The sequence below is a fragment of the Rhinopithecus roxellana genome, unplaced genomic scaffold (assembly GCF_007565055.1).
Source record: "Rhinopithecus roxellana isolate Shanxi Qingling unplaced genomic scaffold, ASM756505v1 contig2159, whole genome shotgun sequence".
In the NCBI taxonomy this organism is placed as follows: domain Eukaryota; kingdom Metazoa; phylum Chordata; class Mammalia; order Primates; family Cercopithecidae; genus Rhinopithecus; species Rhinopithecus roxellana.
Window position 1 is genome coordinate 36,403 of NW_022141972.1, and position 27,764 is coordinate 64,166.

The following is a 27,764-nucleotide window of genomic DNA, read 5'->3' on the forward strand; positions in this document are numbered from 1 at the left end:
CTCATTCTTTTTATCACTGATTCATACTCTATTGTTTAGCATGTATGAGTTTGTTTATTCATTCACCTATTGAAGGACATCTTGGTTGTTTCCAATTTTTGGAAACTGTGAATGCAGCTGTTATAAAAATCTAAGTGCACCTTTTTGCATGGACATAGTGGTTGAGTAAGCACCTAGGAGTGCAAATGCTAACCCATAAGGTAAGACTTGTGTTTTTCACAGAGCAGACGTTTTAATTTTAACAAAATCCACCTTGCCAAATTTTACTTTCATGGATTGTGTGTTTGACTTGTCAAAAAAGTCATCACTAAACCCAAGACCACCAGGATTTTCTCCTATATTATCTTGTAGAACTTTTATATAAAAAGTTTGAGATCTATGTCTAGTTTTTTGGTTTTTTGTTTGCATGTGGATGCTCAGTTGTCCCAGAATCATTTGTCGAAAAGACTATTCTTTATCTATGTAATTGCTTTTGCTCCTTTGTCAAAGAACAGTTGAATGTATTTGTGGGGGTCTATTTCTGGGCTTACTATTTTATTCCATTGATCTATTTGTCTCTTCTTTTGCCAACTCCACACTGTCATGATTACTGGAACTTTACAGGCCTTGAAATCTGGTGGTGTCAGTCCTCCTACTTGGTTCTTCTTCCGTATTATGTTGGCTATTCTGGGCATTTTGCCTTTCCATACACACTTTAGAATCAGTTTGTTGACATCCATGAAATAACTTGCTAAGATTTTGATTGGTGTTGCATTGAATCTACAGATTAAGTTGGAAAGAACTGATAGCACTGCTGAGTTTTCCTCTCCATAAACATGGAATATCTGCCTATGTAAATATTTGATTTCTTTTATGAGAGTTTGGTAGTTTTCCACATGTAGACCTTGTACCTATTTTGTCAGGTTTACGCCTAAGCATCCCATTTTTTGGTGCCATTGTAAACAGTATTGTATTTTTAATTTCAAATTCCAATCGTTCATTGCTGGTCTATAGGAAAGCAATTGGCTTTTGTTTATTAACCTTACATAGTAGTCCCCCATCTGTGGTTTTGCTTTCCATGGTTTCAGTTACCTGCAGTCAACCACAATTCAAAAATATTAATTGGAAAATTACAGAAATAATTCATAAATTTTAAACTGTGTGCTATTTTGAGTAGTGTGATGAAATCTCGTGCTGTCCTGCTCTATGCTACCCAGTACGTGCGCCACCTTTCTGTTCAGCATATCCATGGCATATATACTACTTGCCCATTAATCTCTCTGTGGTGACAGAGAGACCACATTCATGTAACTTTTATTACAGTATATTGTTATAATTGTTTACTTTTATCATTATTGTTAATCTCTTGCAATGCCTAATTTATAAATGAAACTTTATCATAGATGATCCAGGAAAAAACATAATATATATAGGGTTTGATTCCATCCCTGGTTTCAAGCATTCGTATATGTACTATAGGGTTTGGTACATATCCCCGACAGTGTCTTAGAATGTATCCCCTAAGGATAAGGGGGGACTGCTGTATCCAGCAACCTGGCCGTAGTCACTTCTTAGTTTTAGGAGTTTTACTGGAGATTCTTCAGGGTATAATACACAGTTAATCTTATCACCTGTGCACAAGGACAGTTTCATTTTTTCTTTCCAAATTTGTAACCCTTATTTTCACGTCTTATTGCATCAGCTAGGACTTCTATATGATGTTGAACAGAAGTAGTGAGGGGGGACATTCTTGCCTTGTTCCTGATCTTAAGGAGAAAGGGTCCACTTTCTCACCATTAAGTATGATATTAGCTGTTGGTTTTCTGTAGATGTTCTTTATCAAGTTGAGGAAATGCCCCTCTATTACTAGCTGGGAGAGAATTTTTTCTTTTTATTTTTTGAGACAGAGTCTCGCTCTGTGGCCCAGGCAGGAGTGCAGTGGTGCGATCTCGGCTCACTACAACCACCAACTCCCTGGTTCAAGCTATTCTCCTGCCTCACCCTCCCGAGTAGCTGGGATTACAGGTACACGTCACCATGCCCGGCTAATTTTTGTATTTTTAGTAGAGACGGGGTTTCACCATGTTGGCCAGGATGGTCTCAATCTCCTGACCTTGTGATCTGCCCACCTCGGCCTCCCATAGTGCTGGGATTATAGGCATGAGCCACCCTGCTTGGCCAGCTGGGTAAGAATTTTTAACATGAACGGGCATGGAGTTCCAGTTGGGCGTGATGAAAAAAATGTGGAGCTGGATAGTAGTGAGGGTGCACAAGAATGTCAGTGTACTTCATGTACACTTAAAAATGGTAAAAATGATAAATATTTTGTATATTTTACCATAATAAGAATAGTGTATTTTGAAGACAACAACACGACCTCCCACATGTGGCTCTAGCCACTTGCACTCCAGATACCTGGCCGCACCCCTGTCTTAGGCCCTTGCATGACCTTCCCTCTGTCCCGAGGCTCCTCTGCAGATACGACAAAGATGAGTGGACAGATGCAAGGGGATAGGCAAGGGGACACTGAAGACATACTCAGAAGGCTCCCTGTGGCTGGGTGTGGGAGAAGCCTGGAGGAGGCCGAGAGTAGCAGTTGGATTCCTGTCCACCTTCCTGTGCTTACTACCAGCTGGTAAGTACAGGAAGCCAGCTAACCTCTTGTAGTTTCAGTTCCCTCATCTGTAAAATGGAGGTATCAGTGCCGTCAAGCCAAAGGGCACCAGGAACCTGCCTGTAATTGAATGAGTTGGGGATTATCTCTCATTACAGTGAGAAGGATGCAGATCATGGAGAACTGCAAGGCATCTCAGTAAGAGGTGTCGGGAAAACTTACTAAAGGTTATGGGCTTGAGTTGGGTGATTTTTTTCATGGATTAGATGTTGTCAGGAATTGGGGGAGTGGATGGGTGGAAAGGTCGGTTCCCTGGGCATCTCAGTAGATGTTATCTGTGAGAAGGCCAGGGCAGAGGGAGGCTCAGCTGTAGCTGGTAGAGGAGCAGGAGTCATTGCTACTAACTTGGAGTGGTTATGTTTTAGAGTTTGTGGGTGACACAGTGACCCTATTTTTGTTTGTGCTTAGACAAAATTATGATGTGGCCTTGGATCATGATGGTGCTTCTCTACAAAAGTATTTATGTCCAATAGGAGACCCCATGGCCTCCATCTGAGCGCCAGGCCAGTTCCTGATGTTATGGTCTACTTTTCTTCTTGGAGGTCATACTAGTACCTATTTCTTGGAAATAACTTATGTAGAGTGCTTAGTATGTACCCTGTGAAGGGTTATGAATGCTGATGGTCGTGGGAGCTGATATGGAGGGGAATGGAAGAGACACCTTGGAAAACCAAGCAAGAGTCTGAAGTTGTGGCAGGCCAGGTTTCACTAACACAGGCGTCCATTACAACTGTCCAGCACGGACTCAGTAGCCAGGTTAAACATTAAAAGCTGATTGAGCCGATGCCCTTATACAAAGGTTGGAATGTAACAAAGAGCCCACCAAGATTTTTGCCTAGGCTTTTCCTGGGCCTTGAAGCATGACAAGATAATGAAGGAACTCTTAACAGGACCCTTTTAGGATTAAACAAATTGTACTAGGGATCTGAAGAAACTCCCTAAGCCTCCACAGATAAGTATATGGGGGTCTAAGGGAACTGCCCATACCATTATGATTTAGCAGGAGATAAGATAAGGGTAATCACCCTGGCACCTGGACCCATTTAGATTAAGTAAACTTACTGAGGCTCCAGGAGAGGGTCTTCAGGACTTAGATCTTAGTTATAGATTAGAAGAAGTTAATCACTATGTCTTTAGATGAATGCACATGTACACGTAGACATACAGCTTAGAAGGTATACAAGCTTCAGAAAACTTTGTAATTTTGAGTTGGTCTGGTGATAATTTCCAGGCCTTCTCCTTGTAACCGGTTACAGAAATAAAACCTCCCTTACTCCCCAGCTCACCTGCATCTTGCTTTAGGGCCAGGAGAAGTAGCAGCCGGACCCTCAGTTGGTTCCAGGAACAAAGGGAGTGTCTGAAGACAGCAGTGATGTGATCACATTGTTTTAGGAGGACCACTCGCCAGAGCCCAGGGGAGTGGTGGGAGGGGTGGGAAGAGGTGAGGGGAGCTGGGGCAGGCCAAGGAGGGATATATGGAGGACATGTCCCCTGGCAGTAGGAAGAGGGTCAAGGATGACTCCAGGGCTTCTGTAATTTGAAACAGAAGCTCTCAGGTGGAAGGACACTACCGAGAGCCCCATGAAGGTCATGAGGTGGTGGGCCATCTCAGGTCCGTGGATCCAGGACCACGGATCAACAAGAGAAGTGAGGTCTCCCTGGGACCACATAATGTGTTGAAGGCACCGGCCTTTGGTTTTCAAACTCTGCTCCCAAGTGGAGCTCCAGGGTCTAAGGAGGAATGCGGGGCAGGAGGGAGGCGAGGACGGGAGACCCAGGCCCACTCGTCCGCAGCAGCGACGCTGGCACTTGCTGCACATAATGGGGTGGTTTGCATGGCTGTACTTGAAGAAAAGGTTCTGCAGCTAAAGCCCATCTGCAAAGCCTCACGCGAAGTTTGGGCAATAGGCTGTGTGAACCCAGAAAATGTGAGACAGGTCTCAGTTAATTTAGAAAGTTTATTTTGCCAAGGTTGAGGACGCGCCCGCGACACAGCCTCAGGAAGTCCTGGCGACCTGTGCCCAACGTGGTCGGGGCAGAGCTTGGTTTTATACATTTAGGGAGACATGATACATCAATCAATACATGTAAGAAGTACATTGCTTCGGTCTGGAAAGGTGGGACAACTTGAAGCAAAGGCAGGAAGACTCCAAGCGGGGAGGGAGCGTCCAGGTCACGGATAGGTGAGGCACAAACCGTTACGTTCTTTAGAGTTTCTGATTTGCCTTTCCAAAGGAGGCAAGTCGGATACATATCGATCTCAGTGAGCAGAGGAGTGACTTTGAATGGAATGGGAAGCAGTTTGCCCTAAGCTGTTTCCTGCTGGAGTTTTCCTTAGTGATCTTGGGGGCCCAGGCTATTTTCCTTTCATAGCTGATTTCACAAAGCCGGCTGGGTAGGAGGGCCCCAGGGCCGCGAGGCCGTCCGGGTGGCAGGGCGGGGGCCCCAGGGCGGCTGTGCTTGGTCCTGGGAGGCCGCGCGAGGGCAGCGCCGGCCCCGAGTCAGCCGCCGCAGGGCACCCTGGAGAGGCGGAGCGCCCCCAGCCGTGGGTCAGCAACGGCGTCTCAGGTGACCCTCAGGGAGGGCTTCTCAGGCAGCCTGTGCGGGGTCCGTCCTGGCTGCGCACTGCGCGGACGGCGCGCCCAGGAGACTCGGACCCGGCCTAGGGCCCAGCGAGCTCTCAGCCGGGCGGGCGGACGCGGGCAGCCCAGGCGAGCGGGGCCCTCCCCGCGCCGCCATCACCCCTTTCCGTGCCAGGCCGCGGCGCAGGCGCAGTCAGGCCGTTGTGCGCAGGCGCAGTCAGGCAGGCCGTTGTGCGCAGGCGCAGTCAGGCCGTTGTGCGCAGGCGCAGTCAGGCCGTTGTGCGCAGGCGCAGTCAGGCCGTTGTGCGCAGGCGCAGTCAGGCCGTTGTGCGCAGGCGCAGTCAGGCCGTTGTGCGCAGGCGCAGAGGCGGAGGCGGCGGATGTTCGCGGCGGCCGAGGCTGGAGCGGCGCTGCCGGGCAGCGGGCGCACGAGGGACGCTCCCGAGGAGCTGCAGGTCGCAGCCCAGGCGGTCCGAACCCGTCGGCCGGCCGAGCCTGGAGGTAGAGCCGCCGCCGCCGCCGCCGTCCCCCCACCTCGGCCCGGCCTGCGGCGAGCGGGCGGTGTGTCCCCTCGGCCCCTTCCCTCCTCGTCCCCCACCCCCGGCACCCCTGCGCCCGGAGCGCTCCTCTGGGGGCCTCGCTCCTCCCCACCTCGGGCACCCTCGCTTCCCCCCAGCGGCCCCCAGGGCGCCCCGCCTTTCTCTCTCCGAGCGCTCGCGGTTTCCCTTCGGTCTCTCCCGGTGCCCGTTGCTCACTCACACTCTTGGGTCTGTTTAGTCCAGACCTGCAGCTTGTCCTTGTTTCCCAAGTGGGCAACGTTTGCAATTCCAAGGCAAGCCATGAGCTAAGGTTTAGAACAAAGTCTACCTTGGACCCTTTCAGAAGATGACAATTTAAAAAAAAAAGTTGTCCCCCCCGCCCCGTGCCTTGGAGGTAGTAAGAATTGGAGCAGAGCTCTGGGACTTCCATTCACGCATCGAAAGAGATCTTTGTTGGAGGAAGGAGAACTTGTCTGAGCTTCGTGCCTTTTGTTTTTGTGAGAGGGTTATGTCTCCCGAATGAATGTTTGCTCCAGCGTTGCACCTCAAATAAGTCACCTAAATATCCACGCCCTCTTTACCCACCCCCTTTACTCGTGTGCCTAGAATAGTTTTCGTTTTTCTTCTCCAGGGAATGGCTGAACAGCTCCGATCTGGGCATTTGATAGAATGTCATTCAAGAATGAGTGACGTTGAGGTGCCTATAAGCAACTCAGAAATTGTTGTGGCCGATGCTTGGGGGAAATGGAGCCCTACACGCAGGTGATGAGAGGAGACCTCAGAGGTGATGGGTCCAGGGCCTTTCTCCCTGTCCCACCCCAGCTCGTACCTCCAGTGGAACTTGGCTGGGGTTGTCAAGAGCTCCTTTCATTCATGGCAACTTCATTTGTTAGAAAGCTTCTCTGTGTATTTAGTAGGCATTGTCTCCAGCATGTACCACTGGTCTGGCTTTTCTTAGGCCCATTAATAGTGTGCATGTGACAGCCTTTCAGGTACAGATGCTCCTCGACTTGTGATGGGGTCGCGTCCCATTAAACACGTCGTTAAACCTGAAGTCGAACCATCCTAAGTCAGAGACCATCTGTATTTGAAAAAAGTCCCTTTGCATTCCTTGTAGGAGTTCTGGTTTTCAAGGTGAGAAATCTGTTTGTTTGATCATTCTGCCCAAAGGAGATGTGGCTTTGGGTCCTTTTTCCCACTCACCTTCCACAATGAATTACTTTGTCCATATTACCCTTAAGAAGTGACATCCAGGTTGGAGTGTGGTCTTCTGTATGTAGCCTCCCAAAACGCCATTACCATAGCTTCATGCTTGTGTTGACACAGCCACAATCACAGCCTCCTCAGGTGTCAGTTCTGAGACCTTCCCATGCCTGTCACCACCCAGCAAGTGTCCCTCATGTGCCCTGGCAGTTGGCATTGTAAGGAGCAGCCGGGTTGTCATGGACTGTTGCTGGTTACTACAGAGTAGTGAAGTATAGTAAGGATTAATTACAGCAGATAATGTGCACAGTATCATCGAGTGCAGCATTCTAAAAATGATTCTACACTTTTACTTTGAATAATTGGATTTGACTAGATTGTAGAATCTAGGTGAAAATGATAGGATTTGGTTTGGCAAAGAGCTTAGTTGTTGGTGTTTTTGGTGACATCATGACTGATCACATCCACAGTCTGTTGTAAAGAGCGATGGTTTCCAGCGTAAGGGAGTGTTAGATTAACAGACAAAAATGGTAATAAATGTCAGACTCCACAGCTATTCACATGGATCCTACCAATGGCAATAGATATAGAAAGGGTTGCCCCATAGTCAAAAGATTACCGGTGTGTTGTGTGGTAAAGAACGTTGCTGTCTTGAGTCTTTTTAAAAGCTGCATTGGTGTGGTATTAAAAACACAGGCCTTATGCCATACAGTCCTGGGTTTGAATCCAGCCCCCTTCTCACAAACTGGCTGACGTGATCATGAACAAATTAACTGGCCAGCTCCAATTTGCTTCTTAATGTTGTGAAGTGTAAATGAGGCCATGACTGACAGGTGGTACCTGGAAAAAGGTGCTTGTTTTTACTAAAAAGCTGTCCGAACTTTCCAGTTAAGACAGAGTTCAAAATAAGTGATAGTTACTTAATGGAAAAGGAAACCTATCCAACATACAGTTTGAGGTTGCCTTCTAAAGATGTGGCATCGAGACAGAATGTCAGAACATTATTTACAGGCTTCTGGGTGAGGAGGTGGCTTTGACTGAGGAGGGTATGTGATTTCCAGCTCCTTTCCTAAATAGAACCTTAAGCATCCAAACACATGATTCCGCTTTTAACCACTGACCTAAATTTTAAGATGTCTGTGCCAGGCTAGGGGTGCAGCCTCAGAGCTAAGTGGCTTATCCAGGATTAAACTTGACCTCATTAGGACCTAATTCCATCTAAGTCTAAATCAACTGGCTGTGGACCATAATCTAACAAGGGCTCTGAAACAATTCAAAAAATTCAAAAAGGGTGTGAAAATTTAATGACTGGACCATCCTATTGATTTGCAAAACCTAATATTCAGCTCTAAAATCTTGAGTATGAAGTCTGAGTATTCCACCATAAAAATAGAAGAGAATTTGTGTTAAGCCATAGCCTTCACACTTTCTGTTCACTTGTAAGGAACTACGTGATTATTTTCATTCCTGGGAAAACCTCTCCCACCACTGTCACCTGTTGTGTACGTGGGTGTGTATGAAATCTGCCCCTGGCCCCTCGCCACCCTGCAGTATTTCTTTACGATCCTCATTCTGCTGTTAGAAATCCAGAGGAATGTGAGGAGGAAAGCAAGTATAAACTTCATCATAATTATAACAGGTTGTTAAAAAGATTGTGTTCATTTCAGAAAATGTCTTCATGAGGTCTGGTGGTCTTTTCCCCCAACAATTTGTATCTGGTGTTTTGTAAAGCATTACCATTTTATGTGAAGTTAAAGCAGTTACTTTGAAAAAGTTACATGGGGTAAGTATAAAATTGGAAAGGATATTTTTGTAGTTTTAAGAAGAGTAAGACTTCTCCATATGAAAGTGTTTTCTTGTGAATTAGATGAAGCTACACTGTATTTTAATAGTTAGGCTCAGAGGTGACACATTCTGTGCTTTTTCTTCTTGAAGGCAGCTTGGGAGAAGGTAAGACAAGTAGTTGTTCTTTTTAAAGAGTTGGGAAAGCTGCATATCATGCAATTAAGAAGAGGCTGTAGGAAGTTCTGGTAGCAGCCCCTCCTACACTTAAACTTTAGCCAGGAAGCTGATTTTGCATTTGTTAGAAGAAGGTATTTGTCACAATGTGTTCAATTTGGGAAGAGTGTTTTCTTGCTTTTTTTGTCTAAAATTTGAACATCAAAATATCCAGATCAACAGGTCAAATGGATTGCTTGACTTGGGTGGGTATTTTTGTGTTATGGTGGGGATGTAGAATTCCCAGATGGAATATAGGACACCACCTAAATTTTTTTTCTTTTTTCTTTTCTTTTTTTTTGAGACAGAGAGAGTCTTTCTCTGTTGCCCAAGCTGGAGTGCAGTGGTACGAGCTGTGCTCACTGCAGCCTCTGCCTCCCGGGTTCAAGCGATTCTTCTCTCTCAGCCTTGTGAGTAGCTGGGATTACAGGCATCCACCAGCACGCCTGGCTAATTTTTGTATTTTTAGTAGAGACGGGGTTTTACCATGTTGGCCAGGCTGGTCTCGAACTCCTGACCTCAGGTGATCCGCCCACCTCAGCCTCCCAAAGTGCTGGGATTACAGTCATGAGCCACCGCACCCGGCCTAAATTTGAATTTCAAATAAATATCAAATAATTGTTAGTGTTGTTGTTTACCTGATTTTCCAATTGAACTGGGATTTTTTTTTCCTTCCAAATCTAGCATCTCTGGGTGGGGCGGGGGATGAGGTGGGTGTTGACAAAAGATAGTCTATTATTTTCAGAATTCAGAATTTGAAAGTGGTATCTGTTTAGAACTTTCATTGTTTTGCTCTTACCTTTAACATAAATCACTCTTTTTAAAAATTTTTAATTATAGTATTGCCTAAGTGTAATCTTGAACATGGGCGGTGCTGTGAGTGCTGGTGAAGACAATGATGAGCTGATAGATAATTTGAAGGAAGCACAGTATATCCGGACTGAGCTGGTAGAGCAGGCTTTCCGAGCTATCGATCGTGCAGACTATTATCTTGAAGAATTTAAAGAAAATGCTTATAAAGACTTGGCATGGAAGCATGGAAACATTCACCTCTCAGCCCCATGCATCTATTCAGAGGTGATGGAAGCCTTAGATCTGCAGCCTGGACTCTCATTTCTGAACCTGGGCAGTGGCACTGGGTACCTGAGCTCCATGGTGGGCCTCATTCTCGGTAAGTGTGGAAGGAGAGTCTGAAAACTCATCTGTCTCAGGGAAGGAGGCGTCTCCTTTGACAGAAAATGTAGTCTGCTAATGGCCCGCCTGGGTCGAGACCCCAGCCTTCCCAGTAGTTATCTGATGTTGACACATCACTGGGTGGTGGATGGAGAGATGAGGGAGGAAGGCCTGCATGCATCTCATGGCCCCAGGTTCTCCAGGGGGACCTCTCCTGTTCTCTGTCCCCTCTGCCTGTACTGCCAAAGCCTGTACTGTGCACCTGCCCTCTGGACAGTGGAGGACAAAGATAGTTGTGTAACTCTTGACCCCACTGTGATTTCTTGATTTAATTTTATCACTCAGTCTTCCTTGGCACTCCTTCTCTAAATCGATGGGAATTAACTTTAAAGTCCTTTCGGAGTACTTCTAAGCAGTTTTTTTTTTTTTTTGACAGAATCGTGCTCCATCGCCTAGGCTGGAGTGCCGTGACACAAACATGGCCCACTGCAGCCTTGACCTCCTGGGCTCTAGCAGTCCTCCTGAGTACCTGGGGCCACAGGCGTGCACCACCACACCTGGCCAATTTTAAAAACTTTTTTGTGGAGATGGGGTCTTGGCGTGCACCACCACACCTGGCCAATTTTAAAAACTTTTTTGTGGAGGTGGGGTCTTGGCGTGCACCACCACACCTGGCCAATTTTAAAAACTTTTTTGTGGAGGTGGGGTCTTGGCGTGCACCACCACACCTGGCTAATTTTAAAAACTTTTTTGTGGAGGTGGGGTCTTGGCGTGCACCACCACACCTGGCTAATTTTAAAAACTTTTTTGTGGAGGTGGGGTCTTGGCGTGCACCACCACACCTGGCTAATTTTAAAAACTTTTTTGTGGAGGTGGGGTCTTGGCGTGCACCACCATGCCTGGCTAATTCTTGAATTTTTTTTAGAGACGGGATCTCGCCGTGTTTCCCAGGCTAGTCTCAAACTCCTGGGCGCCAGCTCTCCACCTTCCTCAGCCTCCCAAAGTGCTGGGGTTACAGGCATGAGCCACCATACCTGGCCTGCTTTTTTGTTTTAATATTAAGAGTAATATCTATAGATTTTAAAATTAGTTTCAGGGATGGAAGGGATTTCACAGGTTATCTTATTTGAAGCTATTTAGTGTATTTTCCCAAACAAATGAGTTGTGAGACTGCATATGGGAATATGGCTGTTTTTAATAATAACAGATAACTAAGGAAAAACATCACTTGGTGCAAAATGCTATGGGGGGCGGGGAAGGCATCTCTTTTTAACTCAGTAAGGTGGAAAGGTTTTGCCAGAGGAGTGGTAGGAGCTGATCTGTACTGTAAAACCTTGCTCTAAACAGGAAGCAGGGGCCAGGCTGCTGAGGCATGCTGGCTAAGACACTGGATGAAACCAGTGCAGAGAAGCTGGAGTCTGTATTTTTTCTAAATCCTGTTAGAACTGACAGGATTTACGGATAGACTGTATATGGTTGTGAAAGAAACATCAAGAATGTGGCTTGACTTGGTGGTGCATGCCTGTAATCCCAGCCCTTTGGGAGGCCAAGGCTGGAGGATCGCTTGAACCCAGGAGTTTAAGACTGCAGTGAGCTATGATTGCGCCACTGCACTCCAGCCTGGGTGACAGAGCGGGACCTTGTCTCTAATTGAGTTTTGTGGATATGGAATGAGAATTTTGTTTTTTTTCTCTAAGACTGTATAAATTGGAATTTGGTGAAGTTTTGAGACCGATTATTTTGACTTTAGGCTATAGATTGCTACCTTCAGGTGTAAAAATGTGTAGATTTTTATAATGCTTTTTGACTTTAACTTCTCTTCGATTGAAACTGTTGTGATCCTTGTGCTTTGAGAAGAGAACATGGTGGCTAGGTTATTTATCATTTTTGAATTTGGGAATTGTGATTTCCTCCAATGTAGCTGAAAAATTGGAGCTATAGCTAAGGTAGAACCTTGGGGAGAAATAGGTGATCTAGCTGACTAGATTAGAAATGCTGTTGAAAAGAGCCAAAATGCTTAGGAAAAGATGACTTAAAGTAAGCCTGAAGTGGCCAGGCGTGGTGGCTCCTGCCTGTAATATCAGCACTTTGGGAGGCTGAGGCAGGCAGATCGCTTGAGGTCTGGAGTTTGAGACCAACCTGGCCAACAAGGTGAAACCCTATCTCTACCAAAAGTATAAAAAATTAGCCGGGTGTGGTGGTGCGCACCTATAATCCCAGCTACTCAGGAGGCTGAGGCTGGAGAATCACTTGAACCTGGGAGGCGGAGGTTACAGTGAGGTTACAGAGATCGCGCCACTGCACCCCAGCCTGGGTAAAAGAGCGAGACTCCATCTCAAAAAGAAAGAAGGAAAGTAAGCCTGAAATGGCCTTGCCGCACTTGACATCCCCTAGAAGTTATAAGAAAAGGCCTTCCAACTTGATATTGTTGCTTCTCTTTTCTGAATCCCGTTTACTGGGAATTTCATTGGATTTTGGGAGAAGAGAGGTCTGAAGGAAGGAAGGCCTGTTTTCTGCTGTGATGGATGTGACATGCTGCTTTGTTGCAGTTGGAGGAAGTGACTTCAGGGTTTGCTGTCATGGATGCATGTCTTGGCTGCGTCTCCAGATGCTGCAGCTTATTCAACTGTAACAGCACTTTGTGCAAAGCCCTGCAGAGTGGAAGCTCGTTGGCTTCCCAGTGCTTGTGAATGTGGGTCTCTCATCTGACGGATCCCTTACTGTGACTCTTCATTGCCTTTCACGTGGTCTGAGCTGCATCCTGGGTCAGCCATGTTCCTGTGCTTGCTCTGTGGGCTCCTCTCCCCTTTGCTCAGGGCTGTCCTTGCCTTCGTTTGTCATCAACCAGGGGAGAATACAGTAGCTACTAAGAGATGGTGACTCATAAGTCACCTACCTGAAAAAATGCTGTGTGATTAGGAAGCAGGGCATGCCTGGGAGTGGCTCTGCCAGGGGAGGCCTTGCAGGTCTGGCTTCAGTGCCATATTCCAGTGCTGTGTTCCAGGTGCTGTGTTCTGACACCCCCCAGCCACCCTGTGTCCTCCTTCCCCTGCTAGTCATCTTTTTATTAAGCAGGTGGGTTGAGATATTTGTGTTACTACTGTTTGGTGTTAAGCTTCTTGGGAATAGGACACATATCTCATATCTGTTATTAGAATTAACTGCTTATTCTTATTAAGTGCTTGATAGTGAAGGTGAGGGGTCAGTGAAAATAAGATGAGTAGGAAAAATCAAGCAGCTATTTTTGGTCTCTGGCACAGTGGCAGAGTCGGGAATTGAAGTCGGGGAGTTGTCAGAAGGTCTTAACGTTCGGAGTAATTCAGGATTTCATGTTGTAAATAGTGAAAAGTTGAACGCTCAGGTAGGGTGTATTTTGATGAGGTAATGTTTTAGCAGCAGCTCTGTGTGCGAAATCTGTTGAGAGAGAAGAGCAGCAGGTACAGTTGTCCAAATGGGGGCCAGGGAAGCCTTGGCCTGGGCTGGTGACTCTTGTACTAGGAGGGCCCGCATGGTGCACAGGTGTGGGATGCACAGAAGGTTGCTCGTTTCTCAGCATTTCTGTGAGATCGTAGGGTCCAGTGCTGCATGATCCCTGTGGTAGATCCGTCTACTAAGTAAAGTCCTATGTGCCCTATTGATTTTTACATGTAGACTTAAAAAGTTGTTGTGTAACTTACCCATAGTAAATGAACAAGTGTGAAGTGTGAATTCTGGTGGACTTTTACATGTGCATCCACCTCCATATAAACTCCAACCGGAGCAAGATACAGAGTGGAATCAGCACTCCAGAAGGCTCCCATGCCCCCTCCTCCTTCTAGAAAGGTCCCCAGTGTTGCACCTTCCAGAAAGGTGATGACGGTTTTGCCTTTGTCAGTACAGACGAATTTTGCCTGATTTTTACCTTCGTGTAAGTGGATTCCCACAACAGAGAGACTCATCTAAGTTGAGTGTCAATACTGTGTTCCCAGTTAATGTAGGGGCAGTTTTATACGGAGGGAGCACTTTCATCACTAAGTGGGCTTGTAACATTTCTCAGTTTTATTTCAAATTACTGATAAATATCCTTTGATATAAACAATGTTTCATTGTGACTTGGAAGCATAGTTTTATCTTAATGATGATGATTGAACCCTGTTTTGTGAATATTATAATGCACACATCTGAGTGTTTTGGGAAACTTTTCAGGGAAAACAGAATCGTCTTAAATGTTACCTGTGGACAAACAGGTGAGGCCTGTGTCAGTTGCACTTGCAGATACATGTTTCTTCTTTAGTTCATTAGTAAGACTTGAACACTTGGTTTGTTTCCATTTTCAAATGATTCTTTAAAAGTTTGAGAGCAGAGAAGCCCAGGCCCCAAGTATTTATGATGTGGTGAGCCGTGGTCATGTGATGAGACTTCAAAACTTGGTGAATGTCTGCAGTTGCAGATGCTAAATCAGATGCGTCACAGTTGGTAGAAGTAAACAAATGAGCAGGAGCTCTTGCTCTGGTTCTACATGTTTTCTTCTTCTTAAACCTTTTAGGTCCTTTTGGTGTGAACCATGGGGTGGAACTTCACTCTGATGTGATAGAATATGCAAAGCAGAAACTGGACTTCTTCATCAGAACAAGTGATAGTTTTGACAAGTAAGATGAAGTACTATCCATTGGCGCAGATAATGTGAATTATAATTTTACAAAGTTTTGCTCAGATAGAAAGAAATCAGCTTATTAGTGTTCAAGTGGTAGCAAACGTAATTAAACTGTGGTGGGATGATCCTATGTGCCTGTTCTAAGTTTTAAAAAATATTCTGTGTTTTTGAGGGTTTTAGGGTATTTCAAACTGTTACACCTACATAAGGTAATTTCTGACCAATATAAGAATAGAAGAAAACAGAAAATGTTCATTTGCTCAGTATTCATGTTTCCTATTTAAGACGACTTTTTACCACCTAATTTTTCCTAAAATGAAATTGTTGCACTTTTCTTTAAACAGTATATATGAGTAGCTTTTGCCATTTTAAAATAAGACGTTAAAGTTCTTATTTTAGGGATTAAAATTTTTAGAAACACCAAGTGCAGTTTCACCACCCCCACATCTCACTCATTGTGTTAATAGATCTCACATAAGATGATAGGAAGATGACAGAGACAACAGTGATTGGAGATTGTGTTAAATATGGATAATACTTTTGATACTCACTTTCATACTGTTTGACATTTCTAGAGTTCTCGTTATATAGTGTAATTCTTTTTGGAAGTAATTCTTGGACATTTGTAATTCTTTTCTTCCAGCTCCTTGCTCTGTAAACTGTGTTACATTGCTGTGGGATTTTAACCTATGGTTAGCATAGGTTTACTGTATAGACTTGTTGCAATGTGATACCTTTAGTTGCAAGAAGCATTTTTTACTTCCAGGTTTGACTTCTGTGAACCTTGCTTTGTTACTGGGAATTGCCTGGAGATTTCTCCGGATTGTTCTCAGTATGATCGTGTATACTGTGGGGCTGGTGTGCAGAAAGAACATGAAGAATACATGAAGAATCTTCTCAAAGTGGGAGGGATCCTTGTCATGCCACTGGAAGAGAAGGTCAGATTCCCTTCATAACTGACATTTTTGCACACTGTTTACCAAGGTCTGTTCTGGGCAGTTTATGTATACTTACTCTTTTAACAATTTCCTGCATTTCATAAATGAGGAAACAGAGGCAGGGACAGGTGAGGGAGATGCCAGGTCATGCACATACCCTAGGTGGGGCCAGAACCTGACTCAGGTGGGTACTTCAGAGCCTACACATGAAACCCTTTTTCTCCACCTTCCTTCTCTCTTTCCTTTTCCTTCTTCTATCCCTTCCTCCTCACCTCCCTCTTCCTTCCCCTTCTCCTTCCCCCCTGCTGTTCTGAGTTTTAATTCTAATTGTTAATCTATTATAATTATTCTGTTATTAGAATTATATATCACATTATTAGAGTAATTCCATTCTCATCATTAGCCTAATTGTTAAATGCCTCGATGTTATGCACTTTACAGGACTCCTTGCTTGGTGAGAGTCTTGTCCAAGTTTGCTATTTGGTCATGCATGTTTGTCTGTGCTGCTGTATTTCACTGAAAAGCAGTTCGTAATAAATGAACAGATTATTCAGACGTGAATTGGTCACCAAGAAGAATGTCTCCCAGTCAGAAAGAACTAGGGAAACACTAAAAGTAAAAATTAGGAGGTTTTAATTGTTTCAACAAAAATTTGGAGATGAGACCTTGCTCTGTCATTCAGGCTGGAGTACAGTGGCTTGATAATAGCTGACTATAACTTCAGACTCCTGGGCTCAAGTGACCTTCTGCCTCAGCATCCAAGTAGCTGGCACTGTAGGCATGTGCTGCCATGCCCAGCTAAATTTATTTAATTAAATTAATTAATTTATTTAATTACAGACGGAGTCTCACTCTGTTGCCCAGGCTGGAGTGCAGTGGCGCAATCTCGGCTCAGTGCAACCTCCGCTTCCCGGGTTCCAGCGATTCTCCTGCCTCAGCCTCCTGAGTAGCTGGGATTACAGGTGCGCGCCGCCACACCCAGCTAATTTTTGTATTTTTAGTAGAGACGGGGTTTCACCATGTTGGTCAGGCTGGTCTTGGAGCGCCTGACCTCGTGATCCGCCCGTGTCAGCCTCCCAAAGTGCTGGGATTACAGGTATGAGCCACTGCACCCAGCCTAATTTTATTTTTTAGTGACGGGCTCTCACTGTGTTGCCCAGGCTGATCAAAAAATCCTGGCCTCAAGCAGTTGCCTCACTTCAGCCTCCAGAGTTGTTGGCATGAGCCATCACACCTGGCAGAATATTGTTTTAAATGTCTTTGCTTATACAAGTGAAATTACAGGTCTTTGTTGCTATACAAAAATGCATTGGATTTTTATTGGAATTGTGTCATCTCGATTAGTTTGAGGATTGTGGACATCTTTACAGCGTCTCATCTGCTTATGTAGAATATGAAATGGGGTTTATAGTTTTATTTAAGGTTTTATACATCATTTATTGATTATATGGAAATACTTGTTGTTCATTATAACGACATTCTTTTAAAAATGTTTAAACATATGTTTTGCTGCTATACAAGAATGTTTGTTGATATTTGCTTAGTACATGGCTACTTAATCCTTTAAGTTATGAGATTTGTGACATAGAATCTTAGTTTTTAGAGGATTGACTGACTTAGATATTTTTAGAAAAGGCCAGCAGGTAATCATAGCATGAAAGAACTGACCAAAAATAGTTTTGTGACCTGTGTAGGCCACTTGGAGACTGACCCAGCTACACAGAGCACACAGAGGGTCCTGTCTCATTGTGTTCTCTGGTGCTGCTAATACTTGAATTCAAAAGAAATGCTTTGATGACCTACACTGGAGTATGTTAAGCCACCAGATTCCGGTGCTTTCGTGGGGGTGATATCAGGGCAAGGCTCACTTAAACACTTCAGTGTTTGTCTCCAAAGCATGAGGATAATTGCCTAGGCATTCAAGATGACAAGTTTACATTTTAAAAAGTAACAGGGATTCTATAACAGTATCTGTGACTACAGTGCCTATCAGGAGTTAGGCCTGCCGCCCCCCGCCCCCCGCCCCCAGTAACAACAGGTCAGGATTCAGTTGGTTATTAACATATCTTTAATTACTTTATACTTTAGAACAGACCCCCTTTTCACCCTCAATGTTGACTTTTTTGGAGAGTGCTAGAGCATTGTCTTACAAGAATCCTCACTTTCTCTATGTGATTGTTTTCTCTTGCTATCCTATAACTAGTTTCTCTATAATATTATAATTTCTGTAAACAGAAGTTAGGCCTAGGGCCTGAATATATTCAGGTTAAGCATTTTTGCAGGAATATTCATAAGATAGATGTACTTCATGGCACATCACATTAGGGGTCCATATGTCAAGATATTTCATTTTATTGTAAGCGTATCTATGTATTTTTTTAGTATGTATAGGAATGATTAAATATGAGCTATTCAGTAGCCAAATCTTTTGAATATTCTCATTTTGTCTCTGGGATAGTTGACTAAGATAACGCGCACGGGTCCTTCAGCTTGGGAAACCAAAAAGATTCTTGCTGTTTCTTTTGCTCCTCTGATCCAGCCCTGCCATTCAGAGTCAGGAAAATCAAGACTTGTCCAGTTACGTAAGTATACCAGTCCTTACTTATTTTATCTTTTAGATCTTTTTCGTCTCGTTAGATTTTAAAAGGCAGCAAAGCTTACAAAGAACCTTTTGATATCAAAAAGCACCACTCCCATGCTGAAACTAAAATTCTACAAGCAATTTCAGGCATTAAAAAAATTATAATCTATTTTTAGCCTATTTCAGGTTATTTTAGCCGTCGTTTAAATCTACAAAGAGCTGTTGCTGGTCACGCCATTGAAAGCTGAGGACACACATAAAAGGGAGCTCATTTTGCCACATGGGAGACTGAGCCTCTTTGCCACTTCCGCTGGGAGAGGTCTTACAGAGAGAGCCATCGAGAGGGGGCTCCTACAGAGTCCTGGGGCATCTGTTCCCCAGGGCACCAAGCGCCTGCTGCCTCATGGGTAGACAAGGGTGGAGAACACATTCCAGCTAATCTGCTGGGGTGGATAGGAGACTTTCCGTGGAACCTTACACAGCCGAGCCTTTGTGTTCCACTATTTCAGGATGCAAACTGAGCAAGGAACTGATGCCAGGGCCAGCACGACAGCAAAACCTCCTGATGTTTTAAAATTTAAACAACTCACACAGAAATGAGAGTTCCAATTGATTTTATTTAAAATAAAACTATCAGGATGCTCTCTGATCATTTAGAAAATTTGGAAAATGCAAATTTTAGGAAGGGAAATGCAAATAATAGGAAGGGAGAAGTTTTACATAGTCCCACCACTCAGAGACAGTACATTTGGCAGATCTCTTCCAGAAAGGTTTTTTGGTTTATTAGGAATCATCTATTACATGATTACACTTTGCTTTGGTCTCTACTAAGTACAGGTTCTAAGAAACAGACACGGTTCTTGAAATTTGATAATGAGCAACAATAGGACGTGCAAAACGGTTGGAGTAATTAGGGAAGGTTTGGCAGAGGATGATGTTTGTGCTCGGCCTTCAAGGGCAAAAAGCAATTCCCTAAAGAGAGGAGAAAGTGGAGAAAAGTGGCAGCAATGGTAGGGCAGAAATCAAAATGCATGTTCCCTGTATAGTCAGAGTTAGGACTGGTGGGAGAAACTACTGGTATGTAGGTTAGAATTGGGTTTATCATGTTGGCTGGGGAGAGCTATCAGATGCTTCAAGTAAAAGATCCTGGATAAGCCTGGTGGTCAGGTGGAGGGTGAATCTGTCAAATGCATGCTCTGAAAATCTCACCAGAATAATGTTTTTAAGTAACTGCTGCTCTTGGCTGGGAGGTCACCAGCTTCCAGAGCCTTAACAGAGTTTGGGAAGGGCAAGGGCATCTTTGGGGTATTTGAGACTTTTTGAGGGTCTGGTTGAAAATGAGTCTTTCCCTGTGAGGGCTTCATCTGGCCTGATTAAGAATCATGACAATGTGGTGGGCAGTTTGAATGCTTGTTTTGCGGAGATGGTTTTGAAGAGAGTGTTAGATAATCAATATTAATGTGATGCTTTTAGAGTTTCTGAAGTGACCCATTGGGTTATTTGCAACTTTTCTTTTCCTGGGCCAGAGTTTCCTAGACTAGTAAAGTCACGTTCGTGAAGACAGTGGAATAGAAAACTGTGTGAGTATAGACATATGTGATACTGGATCATGTGAGTGTAGATGCGTGGTGTGGGGTGTGTAAGTTTAGACCTGCATGATACGGGGTCAGAGTGAGTGTAGACGTGCGTGATGTGGGGTCATGAGAGTGTGGACGTGCACAATGAGGGGTCATGAGTGCGGACATTTGCAGTGTGCGGTCGCGTGTGTGTGGGTGTGCGTGGTGTGGGGTCGTGTGAGTGTGGGCACGCGTGGTGTGGGGTGATGAGTGCGAGAGTGCACGGTGTGGGGTCGTGAGTGTGGGCGTGCATGGTCTGGGGTCATGGGTGCAGGCATGCGCGGTGCGGGGTTGTGTGAGTGTGGGCGTGCACGGTGTGGGGTCGTGACTTGAAGTGTGCACGGTGTGGGGTGTGAGTGGGCATGCACGGTGTTGGGTCATGTGAGTGTGGGCACACGTGATGTGGGGTCATGTGAGTGTGGGCATGCATGGTGTGGGGTCGTGAGTGTGGGCGTGCATGGTGTGGAGTCATGGGTGCAGGCATATGCTGTGTGGGGTCATGAGTGCGGGCGTGCACGGTGTGGGGTGTGAGTGTGGGTACGCGTGATGTGGGGTCATGTAAGTGCGGGCATGCATGGTGTGGGGTCGTGTGAGTGCGGGCACGTGTGATGTGGGGTCGTGTGAGTGCACGGTGTGGGGTCGTGAGTGCGGGTGTGTGCGGTGTGGGGTAATGTGCATGCACGGTGTGGGGTCGTGTGAGTGCGGGTGTGTGCGGTGTGGGGTGAGTTCGGGCGTGCACGGTGGGGGGTCATGTGAGTGCGGGCATGTGCGGTGTGGGGTCACGTTCGGGCGTGCACGGTGGGGGGTCATGTGAGTGCGGGCATGTGCGGTGTGGGGTCACGTGAGTACGTGTGAGTGTAGATATGTGCGGTGTGGGGTCACGTGAGTACGTGTGAGTGTAGATATGTGCGGTGTGGGGTCACGTGAGTACGTGTGAGTGTAGATATGTGCGGTGTGGGGTCACGTGAGTACGTGTGAGTGTAGATATGTGCGGTGTGGGGTCACGTGAGTACGTGTGAGTGTGGATAGGTGCGGTGTGGGGTCACGTGAGTACGTGTGAGTGTGGATATGTGCGGTGTGGGGTCACGTGAGTACGTGTGAGTGTGGATATGTGCGGTGTGGGGTCACGTGAGTACGTGTGAGTGTGGATAGGTGCGGTGTGGGGTCACGTGAGTACGTGTGAGTGGATATGTGCGGTGTGGGGTCACGTGAGTACGTGTGAGTGTGGATATGTGCGGTGTGGGGTCACGTGAGTACGTGTGAGTGTGGATATGTGCGGTGTGGGGTCACGTGAGTACGTGTGAGTGTGGATATGTGCGGTGTGGGGTCACGTGAGTACGTGTGAGTGTGGATATGTGCGGTGTGGGGTCACGTGAGTACGTGTGAGTGTGGATATGTGCGGTGTGGGGTCACGTGAGTACGTGTGAGTGTGGATATGTGCGGTGTGGGGTCACGTGAGTACGTGTGAGTGTGGATATGGGGTGCATGTGCGGTGTGGGGTCACGTGAGTACGTGTGAGTGTGGATATGTGCGGTGTGGGGTCACGTGAGTACGTGTGAGTGTGGATATGTGCGGTGTGGGGTCACGTGAGTACGTGTGAGTGTGGATATGTGCGGTGTGGGGTCACGTGAGTACGTGTGAGTGTGGATATGTGCGGTGTGGGGTCACGTGAGTACGTGTGAGTGTGGATATGTGCGGTGTGGGGTCACGTGAGTACGTGTGAGTGTGGATATGTGCGGTGGTGGGGTCACGTGAGTACGTGTGAGTGTGGATATGTGCGGTGTGGGGTCACGTGAGTACGTGTGAGTGTGGATATGTGCGGTGTGGGGTCACGTGAGTACGTGTGAGTGTGGATATGTGCGGTGTGGGGTCACGTGAGTACGTGTGAGTGTGGATATGTGCGGTGTGGGGTCACGTGAGTACGTGTGAGTGTGGATATGTGCGGTGTGGGGTCACGTGAGTACGTGTGAGTGTGGATATGTGCGGTGTGGGGTCACGTGAGTACGTGTGAGTGTGGATATGTGCGGTGTGGGTTCACGTGAGTACGTGTGAGTGTGGATAGGTGCGGTGTGGGTTCACGTGAGTACGTGTGAGTGTGGATATGTGCGGTGTGGGGTCACGTGAGTACGTGTGAGTGTGGATATGTGCGGTGTGGGGTCACGTGAGTACGTGTGAGTGTGGATATGTGCGGTGTGGGGTCACGTGAGTACGTGTGAGTGTGGATATGTGCGGTGTGGGGTCACGTGAGTACGTGTGAGTGTGGATATGTGCGGTGTGGGTTCACGTGAGTACGTGTGAGTGTGGATAGGTGCGGTGTGGGGTCACGTGAGTACGTGTGAGTGTGGATATGTGCGGTGTGGGGTCACGTGAGTACGTGTGAGTGTAGATATGTGTGGTGTGGGGTCACGTGAGTACGTGTGAGTGTAGATATGTGCGGTGTGGGGTCACGTGAGTACGTGTGAGTGTGGATATGTGCGGTGTGGGTTCACGTGAGTACGTGTGAGTGTGGATAGGTGCGGTGTGGGTTCACGTGAGTACGTGTGAGTGTGGATATGTGCGGTGTGGGGTCACGTGAGTACGTGTGAGTGTGGATATGTGCGGTGTGGGGTCACGTGAGTACGTGTGAGTGTGGATATGTGCGGTGTGGGGTCACGTGAGTACGTGTGAGTGTGGATATGTGCGGTGTGGGGTCACGTGAGTACGTGTGAGTGTGGATATGTGCGGTGTGGGTTCACGTGAGTACGTGTGAGTGTGGATAGGTGCGGTGTGGGGTCACGTGAGTACGTGTGAGTGTGGATATGTGCGGTGTGGGGTCACGTGAGTACGTGTGAGTGTAGATATGTGTGGTGTGGGGTCACGTGAGTACGTGTGAGTGTAGATATGTGTGGTGTGGGGTCACGTGAGTACGTGTGAGTGTGGATATGTGCGGTGTGGGGTGGATGGTTTAGCTTTCAATTGAATGGATACAGGTCACATTGGAAGCAGGAACCAGTGGAAAGCTGTTGAAATTTTCCAGGCGAGATATAAAGATGAAAACTAAGAGACTGGCTTCTACGGTAGAGAAGATTGAATGATACATACAATGATACAGTCCTTCTGAGGAAGGACATGTGAGGTGTTCATTGTTTGTTGTAGACCTGGGTCTATGGGAGGCTCAGGATCCTGGTCAGGACTGGATTAGAACCTTGGGAGCTATTGGCTGGCCTCTGTTATGTAAAGCCACAGAATGGATGTAAAACCAAGGACTAGCAGTCATACCGAGAGGGGGAAATGGTGGAAATTGGAACCTTAGGGAGCATCACTGGGCTGCATGGAAGAGGAAGAGCCTGCAAGAGAAAAGAGCTGTGGAGGTCAGAGGGAGCAGCTGTGCCTTGGGCCAGGGTAGCAGTGAGCCACATTCCTTATCCCAAGCCGACACCTTGGAGATCTGGAGAGGCCAGAGCTGAAGGCTGGAACCCTGAGGGCCTCGGAAGGAGTTGTTTCAGCCTCTTGGGGCAACAGCTAGATCCCAGTGCTCTGGAGTCATATTTCTAGATGTGAGATGATGAAGGAAGGATGGCTGTACTTGAGGAGGGAGCTGGGTCGCAGATGGGGCAAGAGGCATGATCGTGGTGTTCGGTGAGGAGACAGGATTGAAGACAAAGGAAGTGCCAGAGCCTGTCCTGGAGAAAGGAGAAGGGACCTCTTGTCGGTGGAGTCAGAAAAGCAGGAAAGGTTGAAGGGAGAAGGTGCTACTTACTGCCTTGGGCCTGGGACACATGCCTGTTTGAGGGTTTCCGAAGAACAGTGGAGATGGCTGAGATTCTCTGCAGGCCTTTCTGATTTTGGTGATAAATGTGTACAACACAAGAGCTCTCCCTGTAGTGCAAACTGTTGTTCTTTGGAGAAGTTGAGTACTGGAGGGGAAAAGTGATGCTGATTTACTTTTATTAATGATATATAATTAATACTAAACTATAAGTTTAATGTAATTTTCCCTTTGAGAAATATTTGTTCTTTCTCCTTGGTGTGGAGTTTTTGCTTTTTCTGAAAAATGTTTGGATTTGCATTTCTGTACTTTAGTAAAAATGGAACAAATATTCAATGTGTGAATAACTATGAAAATACTAATAGATAAAAGAATATTAGGCTGGGCACGGTGGCTCACGCCTGTAATCCCAGCACTTTGGGAGGCTGAGGTGGGTGGATCACTTGATGTCAGGAGTTCGAGACCAGCCTGACCAACATGGTGAAACCTCACCTCTACTAGAAATACAAAAATTAGCTGGGCGTGGTGGCACGTGCCTGTAGTCCCAGCTACTGGGGAGGTTGAGGCGGGAGGATCACTTGAACCCAGGAGACGGAGGTTGCAGCAAGTGGAGATCACACCCTTGCACCCCAGCCTGGGTGACAGAGTAAGACTCTGTCTCAAAAAAAAGAACGTTGTAGACATATTCACTCTCTTACTAGTAGGTGGGTATTAATATACACATGAACGTGCAGGTAATAGAATAATGAAACTAGGCTGTCAGGAAAACAAACTGTAACCCAGGTGTTGATTCCACCACTGATTAATATAGCCAAGCAATATTGCTTCCTTTCCCTTTCACAGTTAAGAATGGATGCATTTGAAAATGTCTTCTGAAAAGTACCATATGATTGTAATCAGAGCACTAATTGACCTTTGCTTGGCCTGCTCTCATATTCCTTCAACATATTCATAGATTTGCCGTTAATTCAAATGAAGTTACGGGTCTTAGATGTGTAGGCATTGTGGTCGTGTCGCTCAGATGAGTTTGACTGTGTCTCATTCTTTTGTGCCGCAGCACCCGTGGCAGTTCGCAGCCTCCAGGACTTGGCTCGCATTGCCATCCGGGGCACCATTAAAAAGGTTATTCATCAGGAAACTGTGAGCAAAAACGGAAACGGACTAAAGAACACCCCCAGGTTTAAACGAAGGAGAGTTCGCCGCCGTCGAATGGAAACGATTGTCTTTTTGGACAAAGAAGTCTTTGCCAGTCGGATTTCCAACCCCTCAGATGACAACAGCTGTGAAGACTTGGAAGAGGAACGGAGAGAAGAAGAAGAGAAGACCCCGCCTGAAACAAAGCCAGACCCCCCAGTGAACTTCCTACGCCAGAAGGTCCTGAGCCTCCCTCTGCCAGATCCCCTGAAATACTACTTGCTTTATTACAGAGAAAAATAAGTCCCCTGTTTGAAAGGGGGAAATGAGGAAGAGCAGATTGCTGAGTGTGAAGTTTGTGCTGCCTATGTGCTGTTGAACCTGGAGGCAGATGTTGCGGGGGAGGGAACTGCTGGGCTCGTCCACATCATGGGTTTCTTCTTCTGGTTCCTGACTGGCCTCTAAAATTGTATTTAGTTGTATGATTTCTGTGCGTAATTCCACAAGACCTTCATTGCATAGAAGATTGTTTTCCCAAAGTGGAGAGACTCTTCATAGAGAAAAAGAGAAGGCTGTTGCTTTTTCGGCTCTGATGAAACACTAAAGTGTGTGTAAGAGAGACTGTTTGACGACCGTCCCTCATACAACATGCACGTTACTCCCTAAAAATGAAAACCGAAGTGGAAACTAACCTGTGTTGCTTATAAAGTGTGAAAGCACAAGCTTATAAATGTATGAAATCTTTTCTGGGTGTGACGCACCTGCATCCAAGTTTGAATTTTTATGATATGTGCCACTTAGTTACTGGCACTGAGTATCACTGAATTTTAGTTTCTAGTGGGGAAACATTATTGAGAAGCCCTCCCTTATTTTAAGTAAGTTAATTAAATCTTATGTGAGTTGTCAGTTGTAATTTTTCAAAGGAAAAATTTTGATGGGGTGGAGGAATGAACTGCCAGATAATCTTTCTTGAATTCCGGGAGAATTCCAAAGAGGTTTTTTTTTTTTTTTTTTTTTTTTTTTTTTTTAAATGACATCTTTTGATACCTTTAAAAGAATTACTGCCACGTAATCCTTAAAAGAATATCCTGGAAAAGGAAGCGAGTTTTTTCCTGTGTGTGAGCAGTAAGCGAAGGCACATGTGCCGTAACCCCTAGGGATGGTTCTTCACCCAGGTTTAAAGCTCATCATGGTTTTCCAAGGTGTTGACACCCTCCATCCTCAGAGCAGGTAGAAAGTGTTAAATAGACTGGGACTCGAGGTAGAAAGGAATTAGACTGGGGACTCTGATGAACAGCCTGTGCTTTTTGACTTCAGTTTGCTATTTTTCTGCGATCACATTAGAGTACTGATTCATAGATTCTATCTTTTATAATTCTGGAGAAAAAGAGATTTGTTAGTTTTGTAATTTTTTTGTAAGAGCAAATGTATGTATTTTAGTAGCTCCATTGATGAGAACAGTGTAACTCACACTGACTTGTGGTATCAGCCTTCTCTGAGCCTTGTGTGTGGAGAGCTTTCTATCTTACCAAGTGGTAGGGCTAAAAGAACAGCAGCGTTTTTGGTAGTCACATAGCAGAATGATCAGAGTTACATTGCTTATTCCAAAACATTGGTTCTTTTTAAAACATTTTTTTTTTACCCAAAGAAAAGAATAATATAAATTATTAACAATAAACATAAATTCAGGGTGTCGATGTAGGATTCGGTATCCAGAGTTTATTGTTAATCTTAATCCTCAGCTTCTTGGGAGTTGCTGAGCTTCAGTGTCTCTGTGGTTTCGCCACGTTAGCTGAGCTCTGATTATTTTGGATCTTTTCTGCTTTTTTAAGTAACTGAGTCATTTTTACCACACAATCCAGTTTGCATGTATAGCTGGGAAACGTGTATTGCACTAGATTGGCCAGTTTAAGTCATTTTAAAGAAAGTTAGTTCATAGTTACTGCCTTTTAACTCATAGTCAAGCTTCATTCTTTCAAAGACAAACGTGTGATTTACATTTACTTGCTAATATTTTGTAGTTTGGAGATCCTTGTGGGCATTATTCTAACATGTAGACACTTACTTGGAAATTTTTGGACATAATATTAAATGAGTGGTATCTGTGAAATTGGTTATATTAGGTGGCTTGACTAGTTTTTTTTCTATAATTGTATATGGACTGCATTTCTTAAAAAACCGCGTATGCCTTTATGCTAGATTGTAAAAAAAAAAATTGTATTACAATGCATAAGACATGTTTTTTCCCTCATATGCTAGACTTTTCCTAGCATTTCGTATTTCTGTGTTGTCAGTGTGTGATTTTTAAACCAGAATTTGGTTTAAAAAAATATGGTTGTAATATATGTGAGAAATAGTTTGGTGTTTACCTTTTGAAAATAAAGGATTGTAAGTAAGGTTTCCTGCGCACCTTATACCAGAATTCAATATAATATAATACACTACTTTCTGTTTTCAAACAGATAAATCATAATATAGTCTGTGTTGTCTGTAAGATCTATCTCGTAAACCACGTTCTTGACAACCATTTACTTTTGAGTAGTTTGTATTTTAATATGTGACTTCTGTCTTGAAAAGTAGTATAGCCATAGACCTGTGCAAAACAAATTTCAAGTTTATAGATATGAAGTTTGTAATGAAAGAATCAAATGTGTATGTAAAAATACTTTTTACCAGTCTGGAACTTGGGAAAAATCCAAGGAATTTGCAACGTAGATTTTAATGAGCTGGTAAACACAAATCATGTCAATAAAGGTAGTCAGGATATTTTATCCTTAGCATTGCTTCTGCATCCTGTGTGGGATTCGAGTTCTTGAATATGTTCTTTTCAAAATCTTAAGAACCTTTTTTCATTATTAACATGTTTACTTTCAGCAAATATTTGTATTACTGCTTGATTCTGTGAAATTCACAGTAGATGTAGAGAAGGCATTATTTTTCATTAATAAATGTGAAATTGGAATGGA

General features: G+C 45.1%; 1 protein-coding gene across 3 annotated transcripts; it reads left to right on the forward strand.

Annotated features, from left to right (window-relative positions):
- Positions 1-5,606: 5,606 nt before the first annotated feature.
- On the forward strand, positions 5,607-27,764 carry LOC115895750 (protein-L-isoaspartate O-methyltransferase domain-containing protein 2). Of its 3 annotated transcripts, none has more exons than XM_030926363.1 (6): positions 5,607-5,736; positions 9,816-10,146; positions 14,674-14,776; positions 15,548-15,719; positions 18,178-18,301; positions 24,722-27,764. In XM_030926363.1, the coding sequence occupies exons 2-6, from the start codon at positions 9,840-9,842 to the stop codon at positions 25,099-25,101; spliced, it is 1,086 nt and encodes a 361-aa protein (XP_030782223.1). In that variant the 5' UTR covers positions 5,607-5,736; positions 9,816-9,839; the 3' UTR covers positions 25,102-27,764. The 3 variants fall into 3 exon arrangements, with proteins under 3 accessions (XP_030782223.1, XP_030782225.1, XP_030782226.1); XM_030926365.1 differs by having other exon boundaries at positions 5,623-5,736; positions 6,406-10,146; XM_030926366.1 differs by having other exon boundaries at positions 5,669-5,796.

Bases quoted from the DNA above. Each gene is read 5' to 3' on its own strand.
- LOC115895750 (XM_030926363.1), top strand. From the start codon at position 9,840: ATGGGCGGTGCTGTGAGTGCTGGTGAAGACAATGATGAGCTGATAGAT. The intron at 10,147-14,673 runs GTAAGTGTGGAA...TAAACCTTTTAG, and splicing joins CATGGTGGGCCTCATTCTCG to GTCCTTTTGGTGTGAACCAT. The intron at 15,720-18,177 runs GTCAGATTCCCT...TCTCTGGGATAG, and splicing joins TCATGCCACTGGAAGAGAAG to TTGACTAAGATAACGCGCAC.